At 35.4% G+C, this 23,714-nt stretch overlaps 1 protein-coding gene and 1 long non-coding RNA gene across 2 annotated transcripts in view; one reads left to right on the top strand and one right to left on the bottom strand.

Moving 5' to 3' along the window:
* Positions 1 to 1,150: 1,150 nt before the first annotated feature.
* LOC128245413 (uncharacterized) lies at positions 1,151 to 3,747 on the top strand. The gene is made up of 3 exons (XR_008263145.1): positions 1,151 to 1,171; positions 1,623 to 1,805; positions 3,087 to 3,747. It is a non-coding gene; the product is annotated as an uncharacterized LOC128245413 (long non-coding RNA).
* A 1,127-nt stretch (positions 3,748 to 4,874) lies between these two features.
* LOC128246170 (leucine-rich repeat-containing protein 71-like) overlaps positions 4,875 to 23,714 on the bottom strand; it is a 28,259-nt gene continuing 9,419 nt past the window's right edge. Inside the window, exons 4-9 of the mRNA XM_052964360.1 lie at positions 17,624 to 17,659; positions 13,999 to 14,043; positions 12,527 to 12,606; positions 7,176 to 7,284; positions 6,363 to 6,475; positions 4,875 to 5,358 (exon numbers count right to left, since the gene is read on the bottom strand). Coding sequence (XP_052820320.1) covers positions 6,426 to 6,475; positions 7,176 to 7,284; positions 12,527 to 12,606; positions 13,999 to 14,043; positions 17,624 to 17,659 — 320 coding nt within the window. The 3' untranslated portion in view covers positions 4,875 to 5,358; positions 6,363 to 6,425. The remainder of the gene's footprint in view (positions 5,359 to 6,362; positions 6,476 to 7,175; positions 7,285 to 12,526; positions 12,607 to 13,998; positions 14,044 to 17,623; positions 17,660 to 23,714) is intronic.

Below are 23,714 nucleotides of genomic sequence, written 5' to 3' on the forward strand. Positions count from 1 at the left end.
CGGAACTCATCGGCCATTTCCCATTGAAAACAACCCCGGATGTACATCATTAGAAGTAGTTCGTAAAAAATTATATAATAGCATTTATTAATGATGGTGTTTAACGTGTATTTATTTTACCTAAGATTAAATTGATTGTCAGGGAAGTGTATTGTCGTATAATTAAGAAAGATTCTCAAGAGTAAAGCCATAAAGTTAATCTGCTATATTCAAATTACTACGCGATCTACTTGCAGCGTAGTTAAAATTAAAATAATTCTTACACTGTAAACCGTCCATATACATCCGAGGTTGTTTTCGATTGAAAATGGCCGAAGTATTCCGAATGACGAAGCTCATTTCTATAAAACCACAACGAAGTATTTAATATAACAGAACAGATGGGACATTTTTTATTAAGACTTATACAAGAATCATATATTAGTATATGAACTGCAACAGGATCATCCCCAACACGGTTTAATTTGGCCTGTTCTATAGCCTGTCTCTAGTGGGGCGGTACGTACCCAGCAAGCACAACAACGTTGAAGCAACGTTGAAACAACGGTTATCCTTCAACGTTGAGAAAAGGTTGAACTATGGTTGTATTTGAAAGTTGTATTGCCGTTGTGATTTCAACGTTGAAACAACGTTGCGGTTTAAACGTTGAAACAACAATAAAATTGCTCTTCTTGCTAATATCCCATCAACCGGTCTGGATAAAATTCCTCATTTAGCTTAAATTAATTTGTGTTGAAGTCACACTTTGGGATGTGACGGGGTCAATCCATAATGCAGTCGTTATAGGGCAATGATAGGCCTTTATAAACTGAACCACAACAACAACAACAACAACAGCAACAACAACAACCATTCAAAATTAAAACGGTCAATCCAAAAATTATATACGGGTGTCTTTCTCAGTTGAGAAGTTATTGTTTGACATTTTTGATATACAATGCACATGTAATAACTGTTATACCAATGCTTCCGATGTGACTTACAGGAGCACGGGGCTTCATCCAGGCCAACTCCAGTTCATCCGGTTTACCGCCGTGGTGTTCCTAAACTGTCTCTGGTCGGAGCTGCACACTGCAGCCTTCCATGGCATCTTCCTGTCCGCCAACTTGGCCCAGGCCGTCACTGGACTCTGTCTTTCAAGCTGCTCTTTGGTGGCCACTGGATTTTTAAAGTAAGCTTTTTTTCAAGGTTTGTGAGACGCTTTGTAAGCTGTAAGGTGTTTAAGTTAGATGCATCGTCGGATTATACGTAACAGAACAGATACAGATACAGATTATCATGACTGACCCATCGACCGATGAATGGAGAGTAGCGGAATTGGGCGCACGTCGATGTCCGAAAAATATCGGAGTGATGATCGCCATACCCCCTCCCCCTCCGCCTCTCGCAATGGTATTTCCATGGGCATTTATAAGAACGATTTAGCTGTTTATACACGCCAGTCTAAAACTGTTTCAATAATAAACAAACTAACACAAACAAATACGTTGATAACATATTTTTTGCCAACAGTTAAAAGTATGCACGATGTGTGTATATATTTCTATTATACATATACCTAAATAATTCAGTTCCCGTTGACCATATCATAGTGAAAACAGACACATTATCTATTGTTTCAGGGACTTGAACTCCCTTATGAAACCCTTGCAGTGGGTCAGCAAAGGTCTTATCCAAAAATACTCCGCCGAACTTCTGGCTGCTAACGAGTTCCATGGTCTGCGGTTCGACTGCCCTGAGATTCAACTTTCTAACGTTACTTCTAACTTAAACGTCACGTATAATGGAGCTTATTTCTAAGTTAGGTATGACGTCACCATTGCGTCATATGTACTTCCGTTGTGTGGAAAGTTCTCAATAAAAAAATAATGTTTTTATGACTGATAGACATGTTTTCACATGCTCAATACACTGTAAATCAAAAATATCATTATTCCTGAAACTTTTATACCTTGAGTATCTATTATTTCTTGATTTATCATTTAGAATAGAGATTTAAGCATAAACTGCTGCCCTATAGTTGAAAGGTCATTTTGGAAGAACTGTCATGGCGGAATGTGCAATTTTTAGAGTTTGTTTTTCAAGTGGAGAGATTTTTCTTAGGAATAACTTGACCCCCCCCCCCCCTTTTATTGGCTTAAAAGGTAATTTAAAGCTTGTACTGTAAGAATATATATGTTTATCATAGTCTGCATTCGCTCGAAATGCCTTTAAATGTTGTCTAAAAATAATCATTTCACATTGAATTATAGAGGAAATGACAATGGTGGTGTGTAACCTAAGTTAAGCGTATACATATTAATTGTTTAGATTTTAAAACCTTGATTTTTAATCGTTAACTGTATTATCACGGTCTGTACTCAATTTACTTCGTAAACATATGATAATTATTAATTACACATATACCTGGCCAATTTCTTTAACATTTCAATCAAAACAGTTATATTCTCTAGGTCCGTATTACAGAAGCATCTCAACATATATCAACTTAAGTGTACAATTTGGAATTGTTGTATTTCTTGAAATAAAACAACGATTTCTTTAACATGGAGTATTCATTTTTAAAAACATACGTTTCCATATTTTAATTGCAGAATATAGACTTAACAGAACATTCTTAAAACCAGTGAAATTAAACAGTTTAAATTCTTTCATATCAATATGGTGTGGGCCCACTCCCGGATAGTGAAATATGGTCAACATATGGACCATCATGGTCAACGTCGTGGTAACCATAAGATAACCTTCAGCTGAAAATTGGTTTCCGATCATTATATGAAAAACGCTTAGGCTTAGAGACCTCGAACTTGGTAGAGATCCGTCAAACATGACCAGTACGTAACTATTGTCATGTCAGTTGGTCAAAGGTCAAGGTCCTGGTGACCTTAAGCTAAAATCCGATTTCGTCCAATAACTGAAGAATGCTTATCTCCACGTACCTCAAACTTGGTATCCTGATTTATCTTCTTCCTTTTATCAGTAGTCATGTTTCAAAAACATTCGCGACGTCTTTGATACTTTGCATCAAAATTAGTCTTGTACATTTCTGAAAAACTGTTTTATGAAACACACGTCATCTTTTACAGTGCTACAGCCATGCATGGAAAGCGGTGACATTTTTCTTGACAAGAACTTCCCAGGTAGTGCTGACGTCATCGCAAGAAACTTTTATGTCGTTATCGCTTTTTGTGTAGGTACTTTCTTTGCAGCTGTTGTGTGCTTGGAAATCAGGGGAAACAGAAACTTGCATTAGTTTTGTGTTCATGAGTTAAATGCATCATGAATGTGTTTATGATTTGTTCCATCTATTCATTCATTTTCTATTTATTTATGATGGTGATATTTAATGTGCAACTTATGGTCATACATGAACGTTACTAAATCCATTCACTGTTATGGTCCGTTATTTATATCGAGCAATCCGATTAGCTACATCGCTCTTAAATCCAAATAAGATCAGTATTGACCCCAGGTCTTATGTTTCTACTTATGACATTGCGTCCAGCTCACATTGTTTTAAGGGACTGTTGTTCAAGTTCAAGGACATGTGATTGGATGTATTGTAAAAAAAGGACCACCTAGTACCATGAAAATATTTTTGGAAAAAAATCAAAATCTCATGCCGACATTATCATACATTATGATTATATGCACAGTAGAGCTAAATATTTGTAGAAAAGTAGTGATCTAAAAATCAAGTCCATTGCTGCTTCCCCAGGCATTCAGAAACGTGCTCAACTTCATAGTTTTATTTATTATCATTTTCACAGCAATTGCAATTTGTTTTGTTTTCATTTAATCGTACAATAATAAATTGTGACATGCGTGCAGCATGCGTGTGTGTTTTGTTGTTTTGTTTGCAATGCAGTTTTTTATGAAGGTCATATAGTAAACAAATTAATAACTAATAAATATGTTTAAACAAGTTTTGTCAAATAGATGAATGAGTTATCTTTAACTAGTAAGTAAAGTTATTATTATTATAAACCAGCAATCTTAGAAAATCAAATATTTCGTGAGAATTTGTTTTGCATCTGATATCGTCATATGAAAATGATATTTGTCTAAAATATAACTTAATAAAACTTTATACACAACATTTATAGAGATGTTTTAATTTTACGATATTTTAATATTCATTTTTATTTTTACAATTTTACATTCCTATTTTCATTGCAATCCCAATTATATAGCTATTCCAGAATCTCTTTTATAGTACAGAAACATCTTTATTTTATATAAATAAATATTACGAACATTTAACAGTGTTTCTGTTTTTCCATGACTTATGTTTATACCATTTACTGTTTTAAGTGGTCAACTATATATTGTGTCCAATGAGAAGGTATTTCTCAAGTTTTCTAATACAATTATTCAGTCAGCTGTTGTTGTTAGTAATCAGGTGAGGCGGTAGATATAAACAGTGGCTGCCCCAATAACTTGGTAGTTTACAAAATATAATATGGACCACTCAACATACTTGCAATCTCTAAGCATTACTAAAGTACTATATGGCTGTTGTAAAAAAATGCCCATACTTTCTTCACAGTTAAGTTACTTAATTCAGATTCTTTGGTGTCATCAAATATGTCTTAATAATTTTAAGAATATTGCTATAATTTATCATTGTTTAGATGCGTTAACTGGAGCAGACCCAACATAGGGAAAATGATGTATTAGTCATGACCAACCTGCATACCAAGTTTGAAGTTTCTTGGTCCATCTATTAAGTTCCTGGGTCCAAGCGTTCTACAGTAATTGAGCGGAAATGAAGTGTGACATACAGACTGACTGACAGACGGACAGGGCAAAAACAATATGTATCCCCATAAAAAGGGGGAGACAAAATATAATTCCTAACATCATTGTAAATTTCCAAATTTATTTCATAGAAAATACAACAACGTACAAAACACAAGGTAAACAAGTTTATCACAGACTGCATAAATAACTTTACTTCTCAGAAATTATTCAGCTAGCACATAATTAAAATAATTTGCTTAAGTTTGTCTATAAAGCATGAAGAAAAAACATTTATGGACGGACTCATTAATATCAGGAATTGTTTAAATAATTAAAACAGATCTGTTTGAACGATTTTGCCGGCAACAGTTTCAACAAGCAGATTTTAAACCTTAAATATTTTTTGGCCAGTACCATTATGTTCAACAAGCTTTAAAAGCTCGTTTTAAAAATACACTTTAAAAAAAGAAGAGTTTAAGATTCAACATCCGGGGTCTGTGGAGGGGGCTTGTAGAATGGGTCTTTAGGGGTCATCAGGTCGTTGATTTTCTGCATCACGTCATGTTCACGTTGGAGGGTCATTCGACTGAAGGAGTGCTCTGATCTGCGGCTTCTCTGCAAAAAATAGTTGTCATTTTTTCTCCAATGCCTGAGTAAGATGTATTGTAATAACAATTACATTTCTTTACATTTACAATATATGACAATTAATTATCTCTTTAAAGGGGCTATACATTCTATGATGAACTAGCGAAAAAAAGAGAAAATTGTCGAAAACTGTTATAAACTTGGTATCAATGTGTACAATTAATGCATTGAAACTTACTAACTGAAGTACCACGTAGTTAACAATTAATTTATTTTTCGCAGTCTTTTCGTATTTTTCCATTAAAAAAGATTACCTAGTAGAATTCATTCTTATGCGTGATTGGCTAGTCGATTTATCACGTGATATTATCAAGTTAGGTATATATCTTAAATATTCCTAATATATATCGTAAACCTTGGTAGAACAATGGATACAACACTGGACTGCAATTTTGGCGACCTCAGTTCAAACCTGGTCTCCGACTCGATTTTTTGTTTACTTTTTGGTATTTTTTTTACAATTATGATACCAAAGAGTAAAACATTTTATTAAATAATTGTCCTGAGATTTGTTACTGAAAAATTATTTTTTTGGGTGCCAATCACGTGTATAGTCCCTTTAAATGTTCAAAATAAAATAGATTAAAATGGAAATTACTAGCAAAAACAATAAGTCTTATGAACTTTAAGTTGATTTTTCTCACTCCAATAAGTTATTTCATTAATTTTAAGGTGACATTTTCTCTATTGAATAAGTAGTCTCATGAACTTTAAGTTGATATTTTCTATTATCAATAAGTAGTCTCATAAATTTAAAGTTGATATTTTTTTCACTTCAATAAGTAGTCTCATGGACTTTAAGCGGAAGTTAAATTTACTTACACCAACAAGTAGTCTCATGGACTTTAAGCGGAAGTTAAATTTACTCACACCAACAAGTACGGTAGTCTCATGGACTTTAAGCGGAAGTTAAATTTACTCACACCAACAAGTAGTCTCAAGGACTTTAAGCGGAAGTTAAATTTACTCACACCAACAAGTAGTCTCATGAGTCCAGTGCCTCCGTGGCTGTCCAATGTCAAGGTCGCCTGGTATTACATGGCCTTTAGAAGAGCTTCAAGGTCACTCTCCCCAATTGGATTACCTGGAGAAAGTAGGGCAACATAAGTTTTCATACAAAATATTTCAATCTTATCCCTCCAGTTAAATATGGCATAACTGACATGTTTCCTGGATCTAGCTTTCTGTCAATCAAGTCTCCATATTCAATATAATATATATTTAAAACCTACCAAATCTATTCCTATAATTCATGACTCCATATTTAAACTACCTATATCAAACTTACCCCAACTATTATTATCATTGATAATCAAACATACTAAAAATAATCATCGGTAACCACGGTACTTTCTTCTGTTACACTTCATTATAACATACCCAGAGAAAGTTAACTTGACAAAATCTTGTTTACATGAATATGAATGAGGCAGGGGTGACAACTCTTCTTCCAATGAAACAGCATGTCATAAATAAATACTCTTCAATAGCCCTCTACTGTCTTTGGTCCCCGCAGGCGAGTGGTTTAAGTAGCTGATTTAAAATTTGTAGAAATCCGGCGAACTGAGTTCAATTAAAGCTTTAGCCAGAGCACATTTCTACAGGAAAACATTACTACGAGTGTCTGTGCATATGTAGATTTCCAGAGAGGTTTCCTTGTGGAACCAATGAAACTGCCTCAGTAATAATTCATGATTATGAGATTTTCCTACCCAAATCGCCTAGGGTACATTATAACGAAGCTTAGCGCAGTAGTGTATCCGAGTTTCTAAATATAGACTTACGGGTAAGGTTTAGGTTAATGAGCACCCTGTTTCCTGCCACCCACAACTGCCCATCAATCAAGTCACCTCCTTCTAGAAGTGGGTTTATAAACTCGGGACTGTCAGACGTCTGAAACAGTGTAAACACTTCGTTATAGTGGAAGATAATAAAATATTAATTCATAAGTTCAACATTATAGTGGATAAAAGAGTATCACTTAATTTGCCGATTCTCGAGCAAATCAAAGCTACACTTTTGTTACCCAGTCGGATGAAACATTCAAGAACAGTGCCTCAAATCAAATCAAAATCTTTATTTCCTCCTAAAAGGAGATATGCATAGATATGTATAAATATATATATCTAATTTCTAAAGCATTTCAAAGAAACACATCAGCAATGTGTAATTACAAATAAATAATAATATCCCAATTAGTGGGCATCGTCATCATACAGCAATACAATATGTTCGTAACAATTTACACACATGACAGACAGTCACTAATAAATTGGAACGATATCAGGAGAAAGTCCTTATTGTCATTATTGTCAAGCAGTGGCGCTAAAGGTGCACCCATCAGTTTCATAGTAAACATGGATTCGTCCAATTGAAGTATTTCTGATACAAACTCAATGCCGAAACATGAAATAGCGCACACATATTTAGTTCGCAATTCAGTTGTTGCTGCACATTCGCTGACTAGGTGAACAATTTTGTCCGTGGTTTGGACATTACAGATTTGACAAAGTGTTAGAGAGTCAAGTCGACAGCTGCGACACCATTGTTTTGCAACCTCGTGCATAAAGTTTCTCTGAGCAGCACGACAACACGTCCTGTACACAATTGACGGAGCGATAGTTGGTTGTAAAATTCTGAAGCGAGCAAAGTCGGAGTCTGTCATAATTCTGTATCTCCACATTTCAGTCTCGTATCTATACACTAATTGCTTGACAGTTATTTTCCATACATACTTACTCGGCAATGTTGTCGGATCTACTAAAACATTGTTAACTAGAACTGTAAGCCATAGGCTAACGAATACCCCCACCCCTCCATGTCTAGGTTGTTTGCCCTGGAGTTAGGCCGGACAAAGCTAATTTTGCCTACAAGGGGAGATAACTCCAGTCAGGGTCATGTGACCTGTACCAAATTCACAGAGGCGAAAGTTTACAACATGGCCATTAATTTCTAAAAGTTTGATAAAGATTTGTTGAATAATAACAAAGATGAATCCCGGACAGGGCTTATTTTGCATACTTTAACACATCAAGGGGAGATAACTCCAGTCAGGGTCATGTGACCTGTACCAAATTCACAGAGGCGCAAGTTTACATCATGGCCATTAATTTCTGAAAGTTTGATAAAGATTTGTTGAATAATAACAAAGATGAATCCCGGACAGGGCTTATTTTGCCTACTTTAACACATCAAGGGGAGATAACTCCAGTCAGGGTCATGTGACCTGTACCAATTTCACAGAGGCGCAAGTTTACATCATGGCCAATAATTTCTGAAAGTTTGAAAAAGATTTGTTGAATAATAACAAAGATGAATCCCGGACAGGGCTTATTTTGCCTACTTTAACACATCAAGGGGAGATAACTCTGGTCAGGGTCATGTGACCCGTACCAATTTCACAGAGGCGCAAGTTTACAACATGGCCATTAATTTCTGAAAGTTTGATAAAGATTTGTTGAATAATAACAAAGATGAATAACGGACAGGGCTTATTTTGCCTACTTTAACACATCAAGGGGAGATAACTCCAGTCAGGGTCATGTGACCTGTACCAAATTCACAGAGGCGAAAGTTTACAACATGGCCATTAATTTCTGAAAGTTTGATAAAGATTTGTTGAATAATAACAAAGATGAATCCCGGACAGGGCTTATTTTGCCTACTTTAACACATCAAGGGGAGATAACTCCAGTCAGGGTCATGTGACCTGTACCAATTTCACAGAGGCGCAAGTTTACATCATGGCCATTAATTTCTGAAAGTTTGAAAAAGATTTGTTGAATAATAACAAAGATGAATCCCGGACAGGGCTTATTTTGCCTACTTTAACACATCAAGGGGAGATAACTCTGGTCAGGGTCATGTGACCTGTACCAAATTCACAGAGGCGAAAGTTTACAACATGGCCATTAATTTCTGAAAGTTTGATAAAGATTTGTTGAATAATAACAAAGATGAATCCCGGACAGGGCTTATTTTGCCTACTTTAACACATCAAGGGGAGATAACTCCAGTCAGGGTCATGTGACCTGTACCAAATTCACAGAGGCGAAAGTTTACATCATGGCCATTAATTTCTGAAAGTTTGATAAAGATTTGTTGAATAATAACAAAGATGAATCCCGGACAGGGCTTATTTTGCCTACTTTAACACATCAAGGGGAGATAACTCCAGTCAGGGTCATGTGACCTGTACCAATTTCACAGAGGCGCAAGTTTACATCATGGCCATTAATTTCTGAAAGTTTGAAAAAGATTTGTTGAATAATAACAAAGATGAATCCCGGACAGGGCTTATTTTGCCTACTTTAACACATCAAGGGGAGATAACTCTGGTCAGGGTCATGTGACCCGTACCAATTTCACAGAGGCGCAAGTTTACAACATGGCCATTAATTTCTGAAAGTTTGATAAAGATTTGTTGAATAATAACAAAGATGAATCCCGGACAGGGCTTATTTTGCCTACTTTAACACATCAAGGGGAGATAACTCCAGTCAGGGTCATGTGACCTGTACCAATTTCACAGAGGCGCAAGTTTACATCATGGCCATTAATTTCTGAAAGTTTGAAAAAGATTTGTTGAATAATAACAAAGATGAATCCCGGACAGGGCTTATTTTGCCTACTTTAACACATCAAGGGGAGATAACTCTGGTCAGGGTCATGTGACCCGTACCAATTTCACAGAGGCGCAAGTTTACATCATGGCCATTAATATCTGAAAGTTTGAAAAAGATTTGTTCAATAACGACAAAGATGAATCCCGGACAAAAAAAAAACGGACGGACAGACGGACAGACGGACGGACAACCCGATTCCAGTATACCCCCCCAAACTTTGTTTTGGGGGGTATAATAACAGAATAAAGATCGTATTTACAGAGTGTGTTACAAATATCTGGAATAAAACCATACATAGTGTTACAAGATATGAATGACAAATATCTGCGTATAAAAATATTTCGACATGTACTTTTACAATCAAGGCTTAATATCTTGTGTAAAAACACAAGTTTCCTAATAATCACATCGCAGGTAAGCTTTTGCAGTCCAACCATTGCCTCACACATATCTGATCTTGTCGAAATATGAAAACCCTGTATTTTTTAACAATGAAATGCTGAAATTTGTCAATAGTATACATGTTATGCGCAGTAAGGTTACACCATAATTCACAACCATAAAGAGCTATAGGCTTGATTATTTTCTTGTAAAGATCGGCGCTTACCAAAGGGTTCACTCCGAAAGGGTGGACACCCTGTGCAGCCATAGAAAAAATGCATTTTTAGCCTTTTGCAGTCTTTCCTGAATTCTTAACGAAAACTTTAAATTGGAATCCTGTCTAATTCCTAAGTGGTTTACATTGACTGCTTGACCTATACATATATCTCCATAAAGGATTCCTACAACTGGTATCGTCCTTTTACTTGTAAAGGCCACAACGCTTGAAATGGCTACGCTTATATCCATTTTCCAGTCTTTGCAATAAAAGTACACAATGTCTATTAACTTCTGGAGGTAAAGGGGGGTAACTGCAATCAGTGCTATATCGTCTGCGAATGATGGGTTACCTGCCTTGACTGACATGACACTGCTTCCGTAGTTACTGTTCTCGAGTGTGACGAGTAGTTCATTGATGTATACTAAATAGAAAAAAGTTGACAAAACTCCTCCCTGCCGAACTGAGCGTTTAACGTTAATGGCCTTTGATGTACTCCCGTTTGTGCGAACTACGCATTTTTAAGACTGCTGTATGATTGTATTATTAAGCGCAAGAGTTTTCCACATATTCCCAACTGTCCAAGTTTGTAAAATAGACCACCGTGCCACACCGAATCGAACGCAGCTTTCTGGTCGAGACAAGCGGTGTATGCATTACTGCCACTCTCAATCTGTGTGTAAACTGTTTCCTGGAGGTTGAATGCAGTTGTAATGCAGCTAAGTCCTTTCTGGAAGCCTTGTTGCTGTGCCGACGGGAATGGTAAATTAGAGGTGGTCACATGGTTGTTAATTCTTGTCAGCAGTATCCGTTCAAATATTTTACAGGTACACGGAAGTAACGAGACAGGTCTATAGCTGTTAGGGTCGCTTTTAGTTTTACCCTTTCCTTTGTATATGGGAATAATTATGCTAGATTTCCATATATCTGGGACTTTCTCGTTACGTAACACAGAGTTAAAAAGCTTGATAAGCGCATTTCGAATAATCACGCCACCATGTATAATGTGTTCGTTGAGAACATTGTCTATTCCTGGCGATTTCTGTTTCTTAAGAGTATGTATAACGTGGTCTATTTCCTTGATTTCAATGTTTGCTAACAAGTTTGGGTTGTTTAAATTATCATTTGCGGCAAAAATATTTACGCAGTTTAGTGTTTCAATATCGTTTGATGAAAGCGGGTATTCCTGATCAAATACACTTTTGAAGTAATCCTGGAAGCCGTCTACCACTTTATCGTCACTGTACTTGGTGCCATCAATAATTAAATCACTGCAAATATCAGGACGCTTCCCACTTTTACGCTTTAGTGTTTTCCAAAATAACTTGTAGTCAAGTTCAGCGGTTTTGTTAAGCTCATCAAAGTAATTAGTTTCGCTCTCATGTTGCTTTTTCTTTTGTATGTTTCGAAAGTTTGCTTTGGCCTGTTTGTACTATCGGTATGACACATGGTCATTCCCCCTTGGGCGCCCTGCCGCCATCCACATTCTACGCAGGCGCCTCGCGATGGTATGTGCGACCTTAACCTCCTTGCACCAGTAGGGTTTAGCCCTCTTGTTAAACTTACTGACCGGCAAACGACGCGCAGCACTGTGAAGCGCTTCTGTGATTTGGTTGAACAGTGAATATTTTAGCCATTCTGGTTTTTGAAAATATAAGTATAATTAAATATCTTCAGCCCAATTGATAAAAGTGGTTAATTCCTTGGTTTTAATCAAAGTTAGCCAAAAAGTTTATTGATTGGTCAATACATTTATCCAAAAATCATATTAACCAATGAAATCATTTTAATTAATGTGCAAACTGAGCAAAAGATAACCTAGCTGTGAACAACTTAACCAAGTTTCAAACCATTGGCATTGGCTGCTTATGGATAACTAAAACCATCATATATGGATAGTTATGTAACATACCTCTGTTTCCTGGGTAGCTGGTTTACCCTGGCCCTTGGCTGGTTTACCACCCTTCTTTTTCGAGTCTGCCGCTATTGAAGCTGTGTAAATATAACATTTGTAATTTAACATCCATTATTCAACTTCAAAGTTATATTACAATTAAAATTTATTTATGTCAAAATTAATTTGCACATTTACTATTATTTCTGTCACTAATGAGATTGGAATAGATAGTAATAAACAATATGATGAAAATTTTAAAGTATATATGTTATCTACATGGGTCTTAAAAATAATTTTTCAGAAAAAAACATTCATGTGTCTTTGAATTTAATATATAGTTTAGGCCAATAAGAATGTTAAACTGTTTATTGATACATGTATATCTGCAAACTCAGCAGTTAAGGAAAAGATACTATGGCCCAATCATTGAGAACTTTGTTAAAGTTAACAACAAAGTTAACGCCGTCGTTGTTAACTTTTAAATCGTAACTGCTCTGGGAGCTTTATGGTTACACTTGTGATCTGCTGTATTTCTAACAAGATTTGAGACTGATGTACTTGTTTATATTTAAATATGTGAGCAAGTAGTTCATGTTCAAAAGTTAACAACGATCTCGTAAATCACATTGTTAATTTTAACAAAGTTCCTAACGATCGGCCCAACATATAATAAGTAAGCATCAGTTGTAAAACATGTAGTAATTTTGATAATCATGGTAATTGAGATAGAACGTATTAACAATATAAAACATTAGTTGATACATTTCGTTGTAACTTGAAGTTTGAACTTATAGAAAAGCCAAAATATAGTGATTTGTTGAAGAAATCGAAACACAAATTAGTTGTTCATTATTACAATTCTTTAATGTTTTGGCTACCTAATTCTTTTGACAATTATAAGTAACAATAAAAGCTTAAAAACGAGTCAGTAAATTGTAAGTTAATGAAATTTATATCATATACAAATAGTTCAATATTTGAATGTATAGATGTACATGTATATTTGATTTGTTTAACCTCTTGATTTATTACGAACTGAAATGGAAAACATGATCTCATGCAATAAATATAAACTCATTTTAATTTGTAAAACATTCCTTTGTAATTGTCTTCATTCTAAAAGCTACAGCAAACACTACTCTTTGGGAACATGCTGCTGCAAGGGTTTCAAAATACCATTCAATAACTAACATTCAATAACTTCTTTTTATCTTTTTCATAATTCTATTTTAATTTTCAAACATTTGATCGAGTGGGTAGGATAAGTTTGTAGAGAATGTAAAAAATGTTTATATATACATACAAGTATAACATTTTTGTCTAAGAATATCTTTATCTAAGAGAAGAAAGTTGTTTAATGTAGAAGGTAAGAGTACATCATGTCAGCCCAAGCAAGGGGAGAAAAACTGTCTTCAAAGGGAGGTAATTCATGAAGAAGTCAAATTCTAAAAGGAATTAACTCTCTTTCCATTGGAGATTACACATACCCCTTCGACCACCCGAGCCACCATTAGGCACACTTAGTAAGGAATCTGTACAGCAATACATGATAAAATTATCACTGTATAGGGATTAGCATTAAGTCATTTCAAACCTGTTCGAATTAGTACTCCAATTACTTGACCTAGTGAAGATAATGTTACAGTGAAAAAAACAAGAAAAATATTCTAAACCATTAAGAACTGGGTCCCGTTTCAATAGAGATCGCGAGGCTTAAGATCGTAAAATTCCAGGTGTTGCCTTGAATTTGGGGTAAACAGACTAACTGCGTTTCAATAAAGATAGCTTTAAGTCTCAAAGATTGACTGTTTTGACAAATTTTTAATTTTTCATCTTGGACTGAGCCTATTTTGGCATTCAAAATGTCTGGAAACCAGTGATAAAAGGCAGCTGAGAGAAGATCAAATCACAGTTTGTCATATTTAAGTTGGAAAATTCATATTTTATCGATGCCAATATCAGCTGATTTTGAGACAAAAGTTAAGACAACAGTCTGTGAGAACGTCAATCTGTGAGAGTGCAGCTTTAAGGACATTTATCGTATAGATTCTGCCTGTAACTGTGCGGGTGTATCGGACAGAGCATAGTTGTACCTGAGCACAAGCGGAGCACTGCACAGTTGTACCAGAGCACTCTTAAGCGGAATAAGGTTTTGGCTATAATATCTTATTGAAACGGGCCCAATTTGAGTGCAGAATTGGAGGCCTTTGGCAGTCTGTCTTTTTTTAAATCAAGCCAAACACTTCAGAAAATAATTAAAATTTCCACTTCAGCCCTGTTGTGTAAAATGATATTTTTTCCCAAACAAATAATTGGATGATAAAAGAACAAAAAACAGAACACAAACATGTAAACAGAAATGAGCCAGGATGAAAATGAGCAATATTATCAACACCAAGTATGGGTTCAAAATATACTTGAATTTTTAGTGCATTTATGGTATACAGGATTATTGGTTTGTTTCAGTACAGTATATGAGATCACAATATATTTCACGAAGTGAGCACCACATTCTATATTTCACCATTGGTTTATTATAAGACATAAGTGAATTATTTACTTATCAGGGCGTAGCCAGGCTTTACTGCACAAAAGGGGGCGGGTGTGGGAGCGGGAATATCCCTGTAGCCGCTTAGGGGTTTGGGGGCCTCCCCAGGAAAAAATAGGAAAATGGAACTACCATGATGTTGAGGTCTGAGGTGTATTTGGAGGGATTTATAGATTCGAGGCTGCCGACTTTGTAGTTATCAAGTGATTGATTTAGACTCGGTAACCTATTTAGACTCAGTAACCTATCTAGCACAGAGAAGCATTATGCTTACGTTAGCTGCTCTTTCTTTTATTCTGATATCATTTTTTAGCTAAGTTAAGACCTCGACTTTGATGGCATTTTTGGCCATAATTTTTTTAATTAATGTAACCCACATGCGTAAATACGTTGCGCTGGCTTGGTGTTAACAATGTGAAATATATTGCAATCTTACATGGAAACAAATCAATTTTCTTTTAATTATATGCCTTAAAAGGATATAAAAAGACAGTTAATTGTAGTTTTTCAGAAAAATGCACCAAAGGGTATGTGAATATAATTGTTATTCAGGATATGACATCATTAAAATTGTGTCCTTGCCAATGTGCACGCTGGTATTAATAAATTTGATTTGGAAGTGCCGGAAAAAAAAAGTGAAAAATATCAAATTGTTATTTCACTGCTAAATGATACAGTGAAATATAATTTTTCATTTCACTGATAAATCTTCATAAATGACCTATTCAGCATAAAATAAAAGGTAAAGATTTGTGCAGATAAAATTGGGATGCAAAAAAATTTCCTACAAGCAGATAAAATGTTGCCAAAAAATTAAATAAAAGCAAACTTAGACTAACAAAGCACTTTTATGCTGCTAAAAGAAAATGATATCAATATCTCAAATATTTTGGTATGAAATTAAAAATCAAAAGAAATAAAACTATCAATATGACATGCTATTATTTCAGAAAACAGTGTTTTTTTTAAAGGGACTTAATTCTCTCATTTTATTGGACAGAGATCTAGAAAGCAAATTTTTTATCAAGAGTGTAAATTAAATATAAAACTAAAACATGTACAATGATAAAGCATGTACCAATTGTTAAAAGATAAAATATTCACAAACATGGCAGAATTTACACTTGAATTATTAACAAGAACCGCCGCAAAGCGAGTCATAATCAGGCTTTAAAGTATAGACAGAAAAACTTCAGCCTGTGTTTTGAGAATGATATAAGTACCGGTAAGCTGATTTTTTGCTTGTTAACTCGATCCCATGAAAGGTCTCCATAAACTCTTCCTACATACCAAGTTTGGTGATGATAAAAGACAACCATAACTGAAGAATCAAGATATTGATTTTAAACCATTTTTCTATTATTGACCTAGGCATTATATAAAGGGCCTCAAATCTAATCCTATGAATGGTTTCCATAAACCCTTCCAACATACCAAATTTGCTCACAATAAGTCAACCTTGACATAAGTTTTTCCAAACCATAGGTGAGTTAAAGACGCTAAACTCAGCTTGCCAGCTGCAAGCCATCAAGTCTGAACAACGACATACGTCATTCTAATAACAAGGCTTCACTTTGCGAAAACCTGGTTAAAAATATGTTTTTTTTAAACCTGTTCCTTATTCTAGAAAATAAATTCATAACACAGACTTCAGGACAAAAAAACCCAAGATGGTCAGCATAACGAAATCTGCCAAGTGTCAAGTCCCTTTAAAAACTTCTGTTCAGAAACAATTAAGGCAATAAATAAGGCATATCATGATAGTTGGATAATCTGTGGGAATGTATCACTTTGGGCTGCTTGGGCAAAGACCATATTGCATGAGACCAAAGGGCATTGAGTACAATGCGTATTTACGCTATCAACGTGAAGTGATACAATCCGACAGATCAACAGCAAACAAAGCATTTCTTTAATTTCATACCTTTTAAGTATTTTTCATTATAATAATGAAGATGCATGGATTGGTTTACAAAAGCCTTAAAATTTTGATAACAGACCGTCGTTTTTCTTTCCCATTAAAATAAAGCGGAAATTGATTGGCGTACACTCACAAAACTTATCAATAACAGTGTGATACGGAACCAGAAAACACAGCGTGATATACAGGTTCTTTCTGGTTTCTATAATTTATGTTTTAATCTTACAATAGTCAAGGGTTTTAGCAGCTAGAAAGATCTCAACCCTCACTTATAGCCTGGAGTCTTTTTACAGTAGAGTTATTCATGACCAAAGCAGCGTTAAGGCTTATACATCTCTTGTGAAATTGTTTCAAAAGTCAAAAGTAATTTTCAAAATTTCTTTATACTGTTTTTAATGCAAATGACAGATTTAAAACTAAACAATACTCTGAAGTTAAATGCTGTTAATCCTGTTTTCAGGATTGAAGTCCTGAACTTAAGAACACCTGAATAATATAAATGGAAATTCAACAGGTATAAAATAAACAATAATTATAAAAAAAACCTCTCATATATATAAAAAAGAATGAATATATGATAAATATAAAGCACATAAAAACATATAATAAACTCTGATTACATGCTTGTAACAAGACAACTTACCTCCCGAGCTTCTACCACCTACGTTTGCTCCACCGCCTAGACACGACGGGAGACACGACGGGACAAAAATAAAACAATAAGCCATTGGTGAATAGCACAGCACACTTAGGCCAAGGAAAAATAATATTTTGATTCTCAGGCACCGCTACATTTAATTCTTTTTTTAGATTCCATTTTATTGCAGTCTTTCCCAAAATAAACTTTTTTCCAGAGTTAAATACCACAAAATATTGCCCTAGAAGGAAACAGTGTTCAGACTCATGCCTCTACCAACGAGATCACTGGACCGATTCATATTTAATCATTTTGAAGAGTTCTGACAGCTAGAAATCCATTTTGCAGATTACAACTGCCAAATTTTCATAAAGTATGTAAACAACTGCCAATTTCTCATTGAGTCATTATTTATTTCATGGAGTGAGTTATACAGGAGCTGGGGCATGCGCTGAGACTGAGTATAGGGGCATTTGATAGGCATTTTGCACTGAGCACTAAGAAATTAAGCGTTTATTTTTCATCTTCTAAACAAGTGTCAGTGGTATACATAATATGTGATGAGTTTTTTTAAATGCGATTATGAGAGTAGTGTACTCCACAGCCGTTCCAAAAAATGTGCCATAGAAACGAAATATTACTTTTTATTGGTAAAACGGTGTCAACCAGAGTTAACGTAAACAACAGTTTAGCAAACGCTAATTAGCAAATAAAACAACAATTAGCAAGGGTATTTTTAAGACACAGAATGGATGGTTTCTTCATGAAATTGCATGATAAGATGTATGGCGAAAAACTCAGCTCTTACGGAATGAGTATTATTACGTTATATATCATTACAAAATCACTAAAATATAAACATGTTTTTTGGTCAAACAAAAATAATTATGAAATTTAGAAAAAAAAAAAATTTTAATTTATAATATTATAGTTCAATAATGAAAAGAATGAAAAAGAAATACGAAAATGGGAGAAACAAAATAATGTTAATGGGTATCTTAACAGTGCTTCATGTCCATAATGATTTAAAATTAACTAGCAGGAACAGATTCTGTTGAAGTCACATCTTGTCCAATCATAATACCAATCTTCAAAAGATTGAAATTGAAAATATACAAATTCTATTCAACACAAATCTATTCAAGACAAATTGACTACCCCCTGTTTAAAATTAAAATCACTATGGACATTTAACGATTAAGCTAGTCTTTGGTTTGTTTAAACTGTTTTCATCGTGACAAAAGGTAAAGTAAATATACAAATATATTTAATTAGGGCGTCACAAAGTTTCCCCGCAATTATCTCCGTGGAGTCCTTTTGCATCTAACATTGAAAACTTAATGCATGCCCTAGAAATTCATTATCTAACCTCAAATATAAAAAACCTATGATTCACACATAACAAATATCATCAAATCAATTTTGATGGAACCTTTTTTCAAAAAGGTATGCCATTGGCTAAAATTCAGTGTACTTCGAATCGGCCTTATTCCAATCTCTATCGTCACTATGTTCACTGGAAATCCAGTGGTATACCACTTGTATAAATATGACCAGTGGAATATACCACTTTTGATTATTGGTTACCATAGGTTTTTCACTGGATTACCAGTGTAATTGTGTTTTACTACTGAAATGCAGTGGTATTCCACTGGTATTATGTAGTATTTCATTGGAATACCAGTGTATTCATGTTTACCACTGAAATGCAGTGGTATTCCACTTTTATTATGTGATAGTTCATTGGAATACCAGTGTATTCATGTTTATCACTGAAATGCAGTGGTATTCCACTTGTATTATGTGATATTTCATTGGAATACCAGTGTATTCATGTTTACCACTGAAATGCAGTGGTATTCCACTTTTATTATGTGATATTTCATTGGAATACCAGTGTATTCATGTTAACCACTGAAATGCAGTGGTATTCCACTTGTATTATGTGATATTTCATTGGAATACCAGTGTATTCATGTTTACCACTGAAATGCAGTGGTATTCCACTTGTATTACGTGGTTAGTAATTCACTAGAATACCAATGTATTTATGTTTACCACTGAAATGCACTGGTATTCCACTGGTATCATGTGGTATTCCACTGGATTACCAATGATTTATGTTTACCACTGGAATGTTATGGTAAACCACTGGTAATCCAAGAATATTTTTACTGGGTCATGCACTGTTTTCATAAGATCCAGAAGGAAACCACATCACACAGAATTTTGTCTTTAACAAAAGGAAACACATTCAATGGATATAAAAAAAATACGGTAACAGATTAAAAAACCCAGACAATAACAATGGTAAGATGAACAGTTTCGTTTTTTAGCGATTGAGCATTTGGGCAAGGTTATAGACGTGACGCAAACACAACAATGTTTAATGTATAAACAGTTGGTGTCATTTTACTCTCTGACAGACATGAAAGATGAAGGAATGCAATGTCATATCAGTTCCAAAACATTGACATATGAATGAAATGGATTGCAGTAAAATACGTCTTGGCTTTCAAAGGTCAGGGGGCATTATGGGAGTCAAAGGGATTTTTTAAAAGCGTGCGTGGATATTACATTTTGTTGTTTTGATATTAAACATGTGTTTTCCCTACCTGTTAACATTCCTGCTATTTGCATCATGCCTACCCATGCTATAAAAACAGTGAATATTAATTTCTTGTTTCATTTTCAAGGCATACTTGATGGTTTGTAATCAGGGTCCGTGTGGTCTCTCAGGGGCTTGTATGTGCTAAACCAGAATGTATTACATGGTAAAAAAAATACACTTTATATAATTATCCATACACATAAAGGTTAGATCACAAATTCTTGAAACCTTTCAAGCCTTTTTTGAAATTAAGATTTGACTTTTTTTCAAATCAAAAGGAATTGGTATCTATAAAGTTTCTCTAAATTTGAATGACTATGTCCATTATAAAAATTACCTTGAATGTCAAACACACATTCACTGAGACACTTCTGTTTTATTTTATCCTTTCCTTTTACTCCTCTAACCATTGCCTCATAGATACACCTTTTCCACTCTTTCCATCGCTACATAGATACGCCTTGTACACTCTTTCCACACTTTCCATCGCTACATAGATACACCTTTTCCACTCTTTCCATCACTACATAGATACACCTTTTCCACTCTTTCCATCGCTACATAGATACACCTTTTCCACTCTTTCCATCGCTACATAGATACGCCTTTTCCACTCTTTCCATCGCTACATAGATACGCCTTTTCCACTCTTTCCATCACTACATAGATACGCCTTTTACACTCTTTCCATCACTACATAGATACGCCTTTTACACTCTTTCCATCACTACAATGATACGCCTTTTACACACTTTCCATCGCTACATAGATACACCTTTTCCACTCTTTCCATCACTACATTAATACGCCTTTTCCACTCTTTCCATCGCTACATAGATAAACCTTTTACACTCTTTCACTCGCTACATAGATACGCCTTTTCCACTCTTTCCATCGCTACATAGATACACCTTTTCCACTCTTTCCATCACTACATAGATACACCTTTTCCACTCTTTCCATCGCCACATAGATAAGCCTTTTACACTCTTTCCATAGCCACATAGATAAGCCTTTTACACTCTTTTCATCGCCACATAGATACGCCTTTTACACTCTTTCATCGCTACATAGATACGCCTTTTACACTCTTTCCATCGCTAAATAGACACACCTTTTACACTCTTTCCATCGTTACATAGATACACCTTTTCCACTCTTTCCATCGTTACATAGATACACCTTTTACACTCTTTCACTTGCTACATAGATACACCTTTTCAACTCTTTCCATCGCTACATAGATACACCTTTTCCACTCTTTACATCGCTACATAGATACGCCTTTTCTACTCTTTCCATCACTACATAGATACGCCTTTTACACTCTTTCCATCGCTACATAGATACACCTTTTCCACTCTTTCCATCACTACATAGATACGCCTTTTACACTCTTTCCATCGCTACATAGATACGCCTTTTCCACTCTTTCCATCACTACATAGATACGCCTTTTACACTCTTTCCATCACTACATAGATACGCCTTTTACACTCTTTCCATCACTACATAGATAAGCCTTTTACACTCTTTCCATCGCTACATAGATACACCTTTTCCACTCTTTCCATCACTACATAGATACGCCTTTTCCACTCTTTCCATCGCTACATAGATACGCCTTTTACACTCTTTCACTCGCTACATAGATACACCTTTTCCACTCTTTCCATCGTTACATAGATACGCCTTTTACACTCTTTCACTGGCTACATAGATACACCTTTTCAACTCTTTCCATCGCTACATAGATACACCTTTTCCACTCTTTCCATCGCTACATAGATACGCATTTTCCACTCTTTCCATCGCTACATAGATACGCCTTTTCCACTCTTTCCATCACTACATAGATACGCCTTTTACACTCTTTCCATCACTACATAGATACGCCTTTTACACTCTTTCCATCACTACATAGATACGCCTTTTACACTCTTTCCATCGCTACATAGATACACCTTTTCCACTCTTTCCATCACTACATAGATACGCCTTTTCCACTCTTTCCATCGCTACATAGATACGCCTTTTACACTCGTTCACTCGCTACATAGATACGCCTTTTCCACTCTTTCCATCGCTACATAGATACGCCTTTTACACTCTTTCACTCACTACATAGATACACCTTTTCAACTCTTTCCATCGCTACATAGATACACCTTTTACACTCTTTCCATCGCTACATAGATACGCCTTTTACACTCTTTTCATAGCCTCATAGCTACGCTTTGACACTATTTTCATAGCCTCATGTATACGCCTTTTACACTCTTTCCATCGCCACATAGATAAGCCTTTTACACTCTTTCCATCGCTACATAGATACGCCTTTTCCACTCTTTCCATCGCTACATAGATAAGCCTTTTCCACTCTTTCCATCGCTGCATAGATACGCCTTTTCCACTCTTTCCATCGCTACATAGATACGCCTTTTTCACTCTTTCCATCGCTACATAGATAAACCTTTTTCACTCTTTCCATCGCTACATAGATACAGCTTTTCCACTCTTTCCATCGCTACATAGATACGCCTTTTACACTCTTTCATCGCTACATAGATACGCCTTTTACACTCTTTCCATCGCTAAATAGACACACCTTTTACACTCTTTCCATCGCTACATAGATACACATTTTCCACTCTTTCCATCGCTACATAGATACACCTTTTCCACTCTTTCCATCGCTACATAGATAAGTCTTTTCCACTCTTTCCATCGCTGCATAGATACGCCTTTTCCACTCTTTCCATCGCTACATAGATACGCCTTTTACACTCTTTCCATCGCTACATAGATACACCTTTTCCACTCTTTCCATCACTACATAGATACACCTTTTCCACTCTTTCCATCGCCACATAGATACGCCTTTTACACTCTTTCATCGCTACATAGATACGCCTTTTACACTCTTTCCATCGCTAAATAGACACACCTTTTACACTCTTTCCATCGCTACATAGATACACCTTTTCCACTCTTTCCATCGCTACATAGATACGCCTTTTCCACTCTTTCCATCGCTACATAGATACGCTTTTTCCACTCTTTCCATCGCTACATAGATAAACCTTTTACACTCTTTCCATCGCTACATAGATACGCCTTTTCCACTCTTTCCATCGCTACATAGATACACCTTTTCCACTCTTTCCATCACTACATAGATACACCTTTTCCACTCTTTCCATCGCCACATAGATAAGCCTTGTACACTCTTTCCATAGCCACATAGATAAGCCTTTTACACTCTTTTCATCGCTACATAGATACACCTTTTCCACTCTTTCCATCGCTACATAGATACGCCTTTTCCACTCTTTCCATCGCTACATAGATACACCTTTTCCACTCTTTCCATCGCTACATAGATACGCCTTTTCCACTCTTTCCATCGCTACATAGATACGCCTTTTCCACTCTTTCCATAGCCACATAGATACGCCTTTTCCACTCTTTCCATCGCTACATAGA

This window comes from Mya arenaria, chromosome 9 (assembly GCF_026914265.1).
Source record: "Mya arenaria isolate MELC-2E11 chromosome 9, ASM2691426v1".
Classification (NCBI taxonomy): Eukaryota; Metazoa; Mollusca; class Bivalvia; order Myida; family Myidae; genus Mya; species Mya arenaria.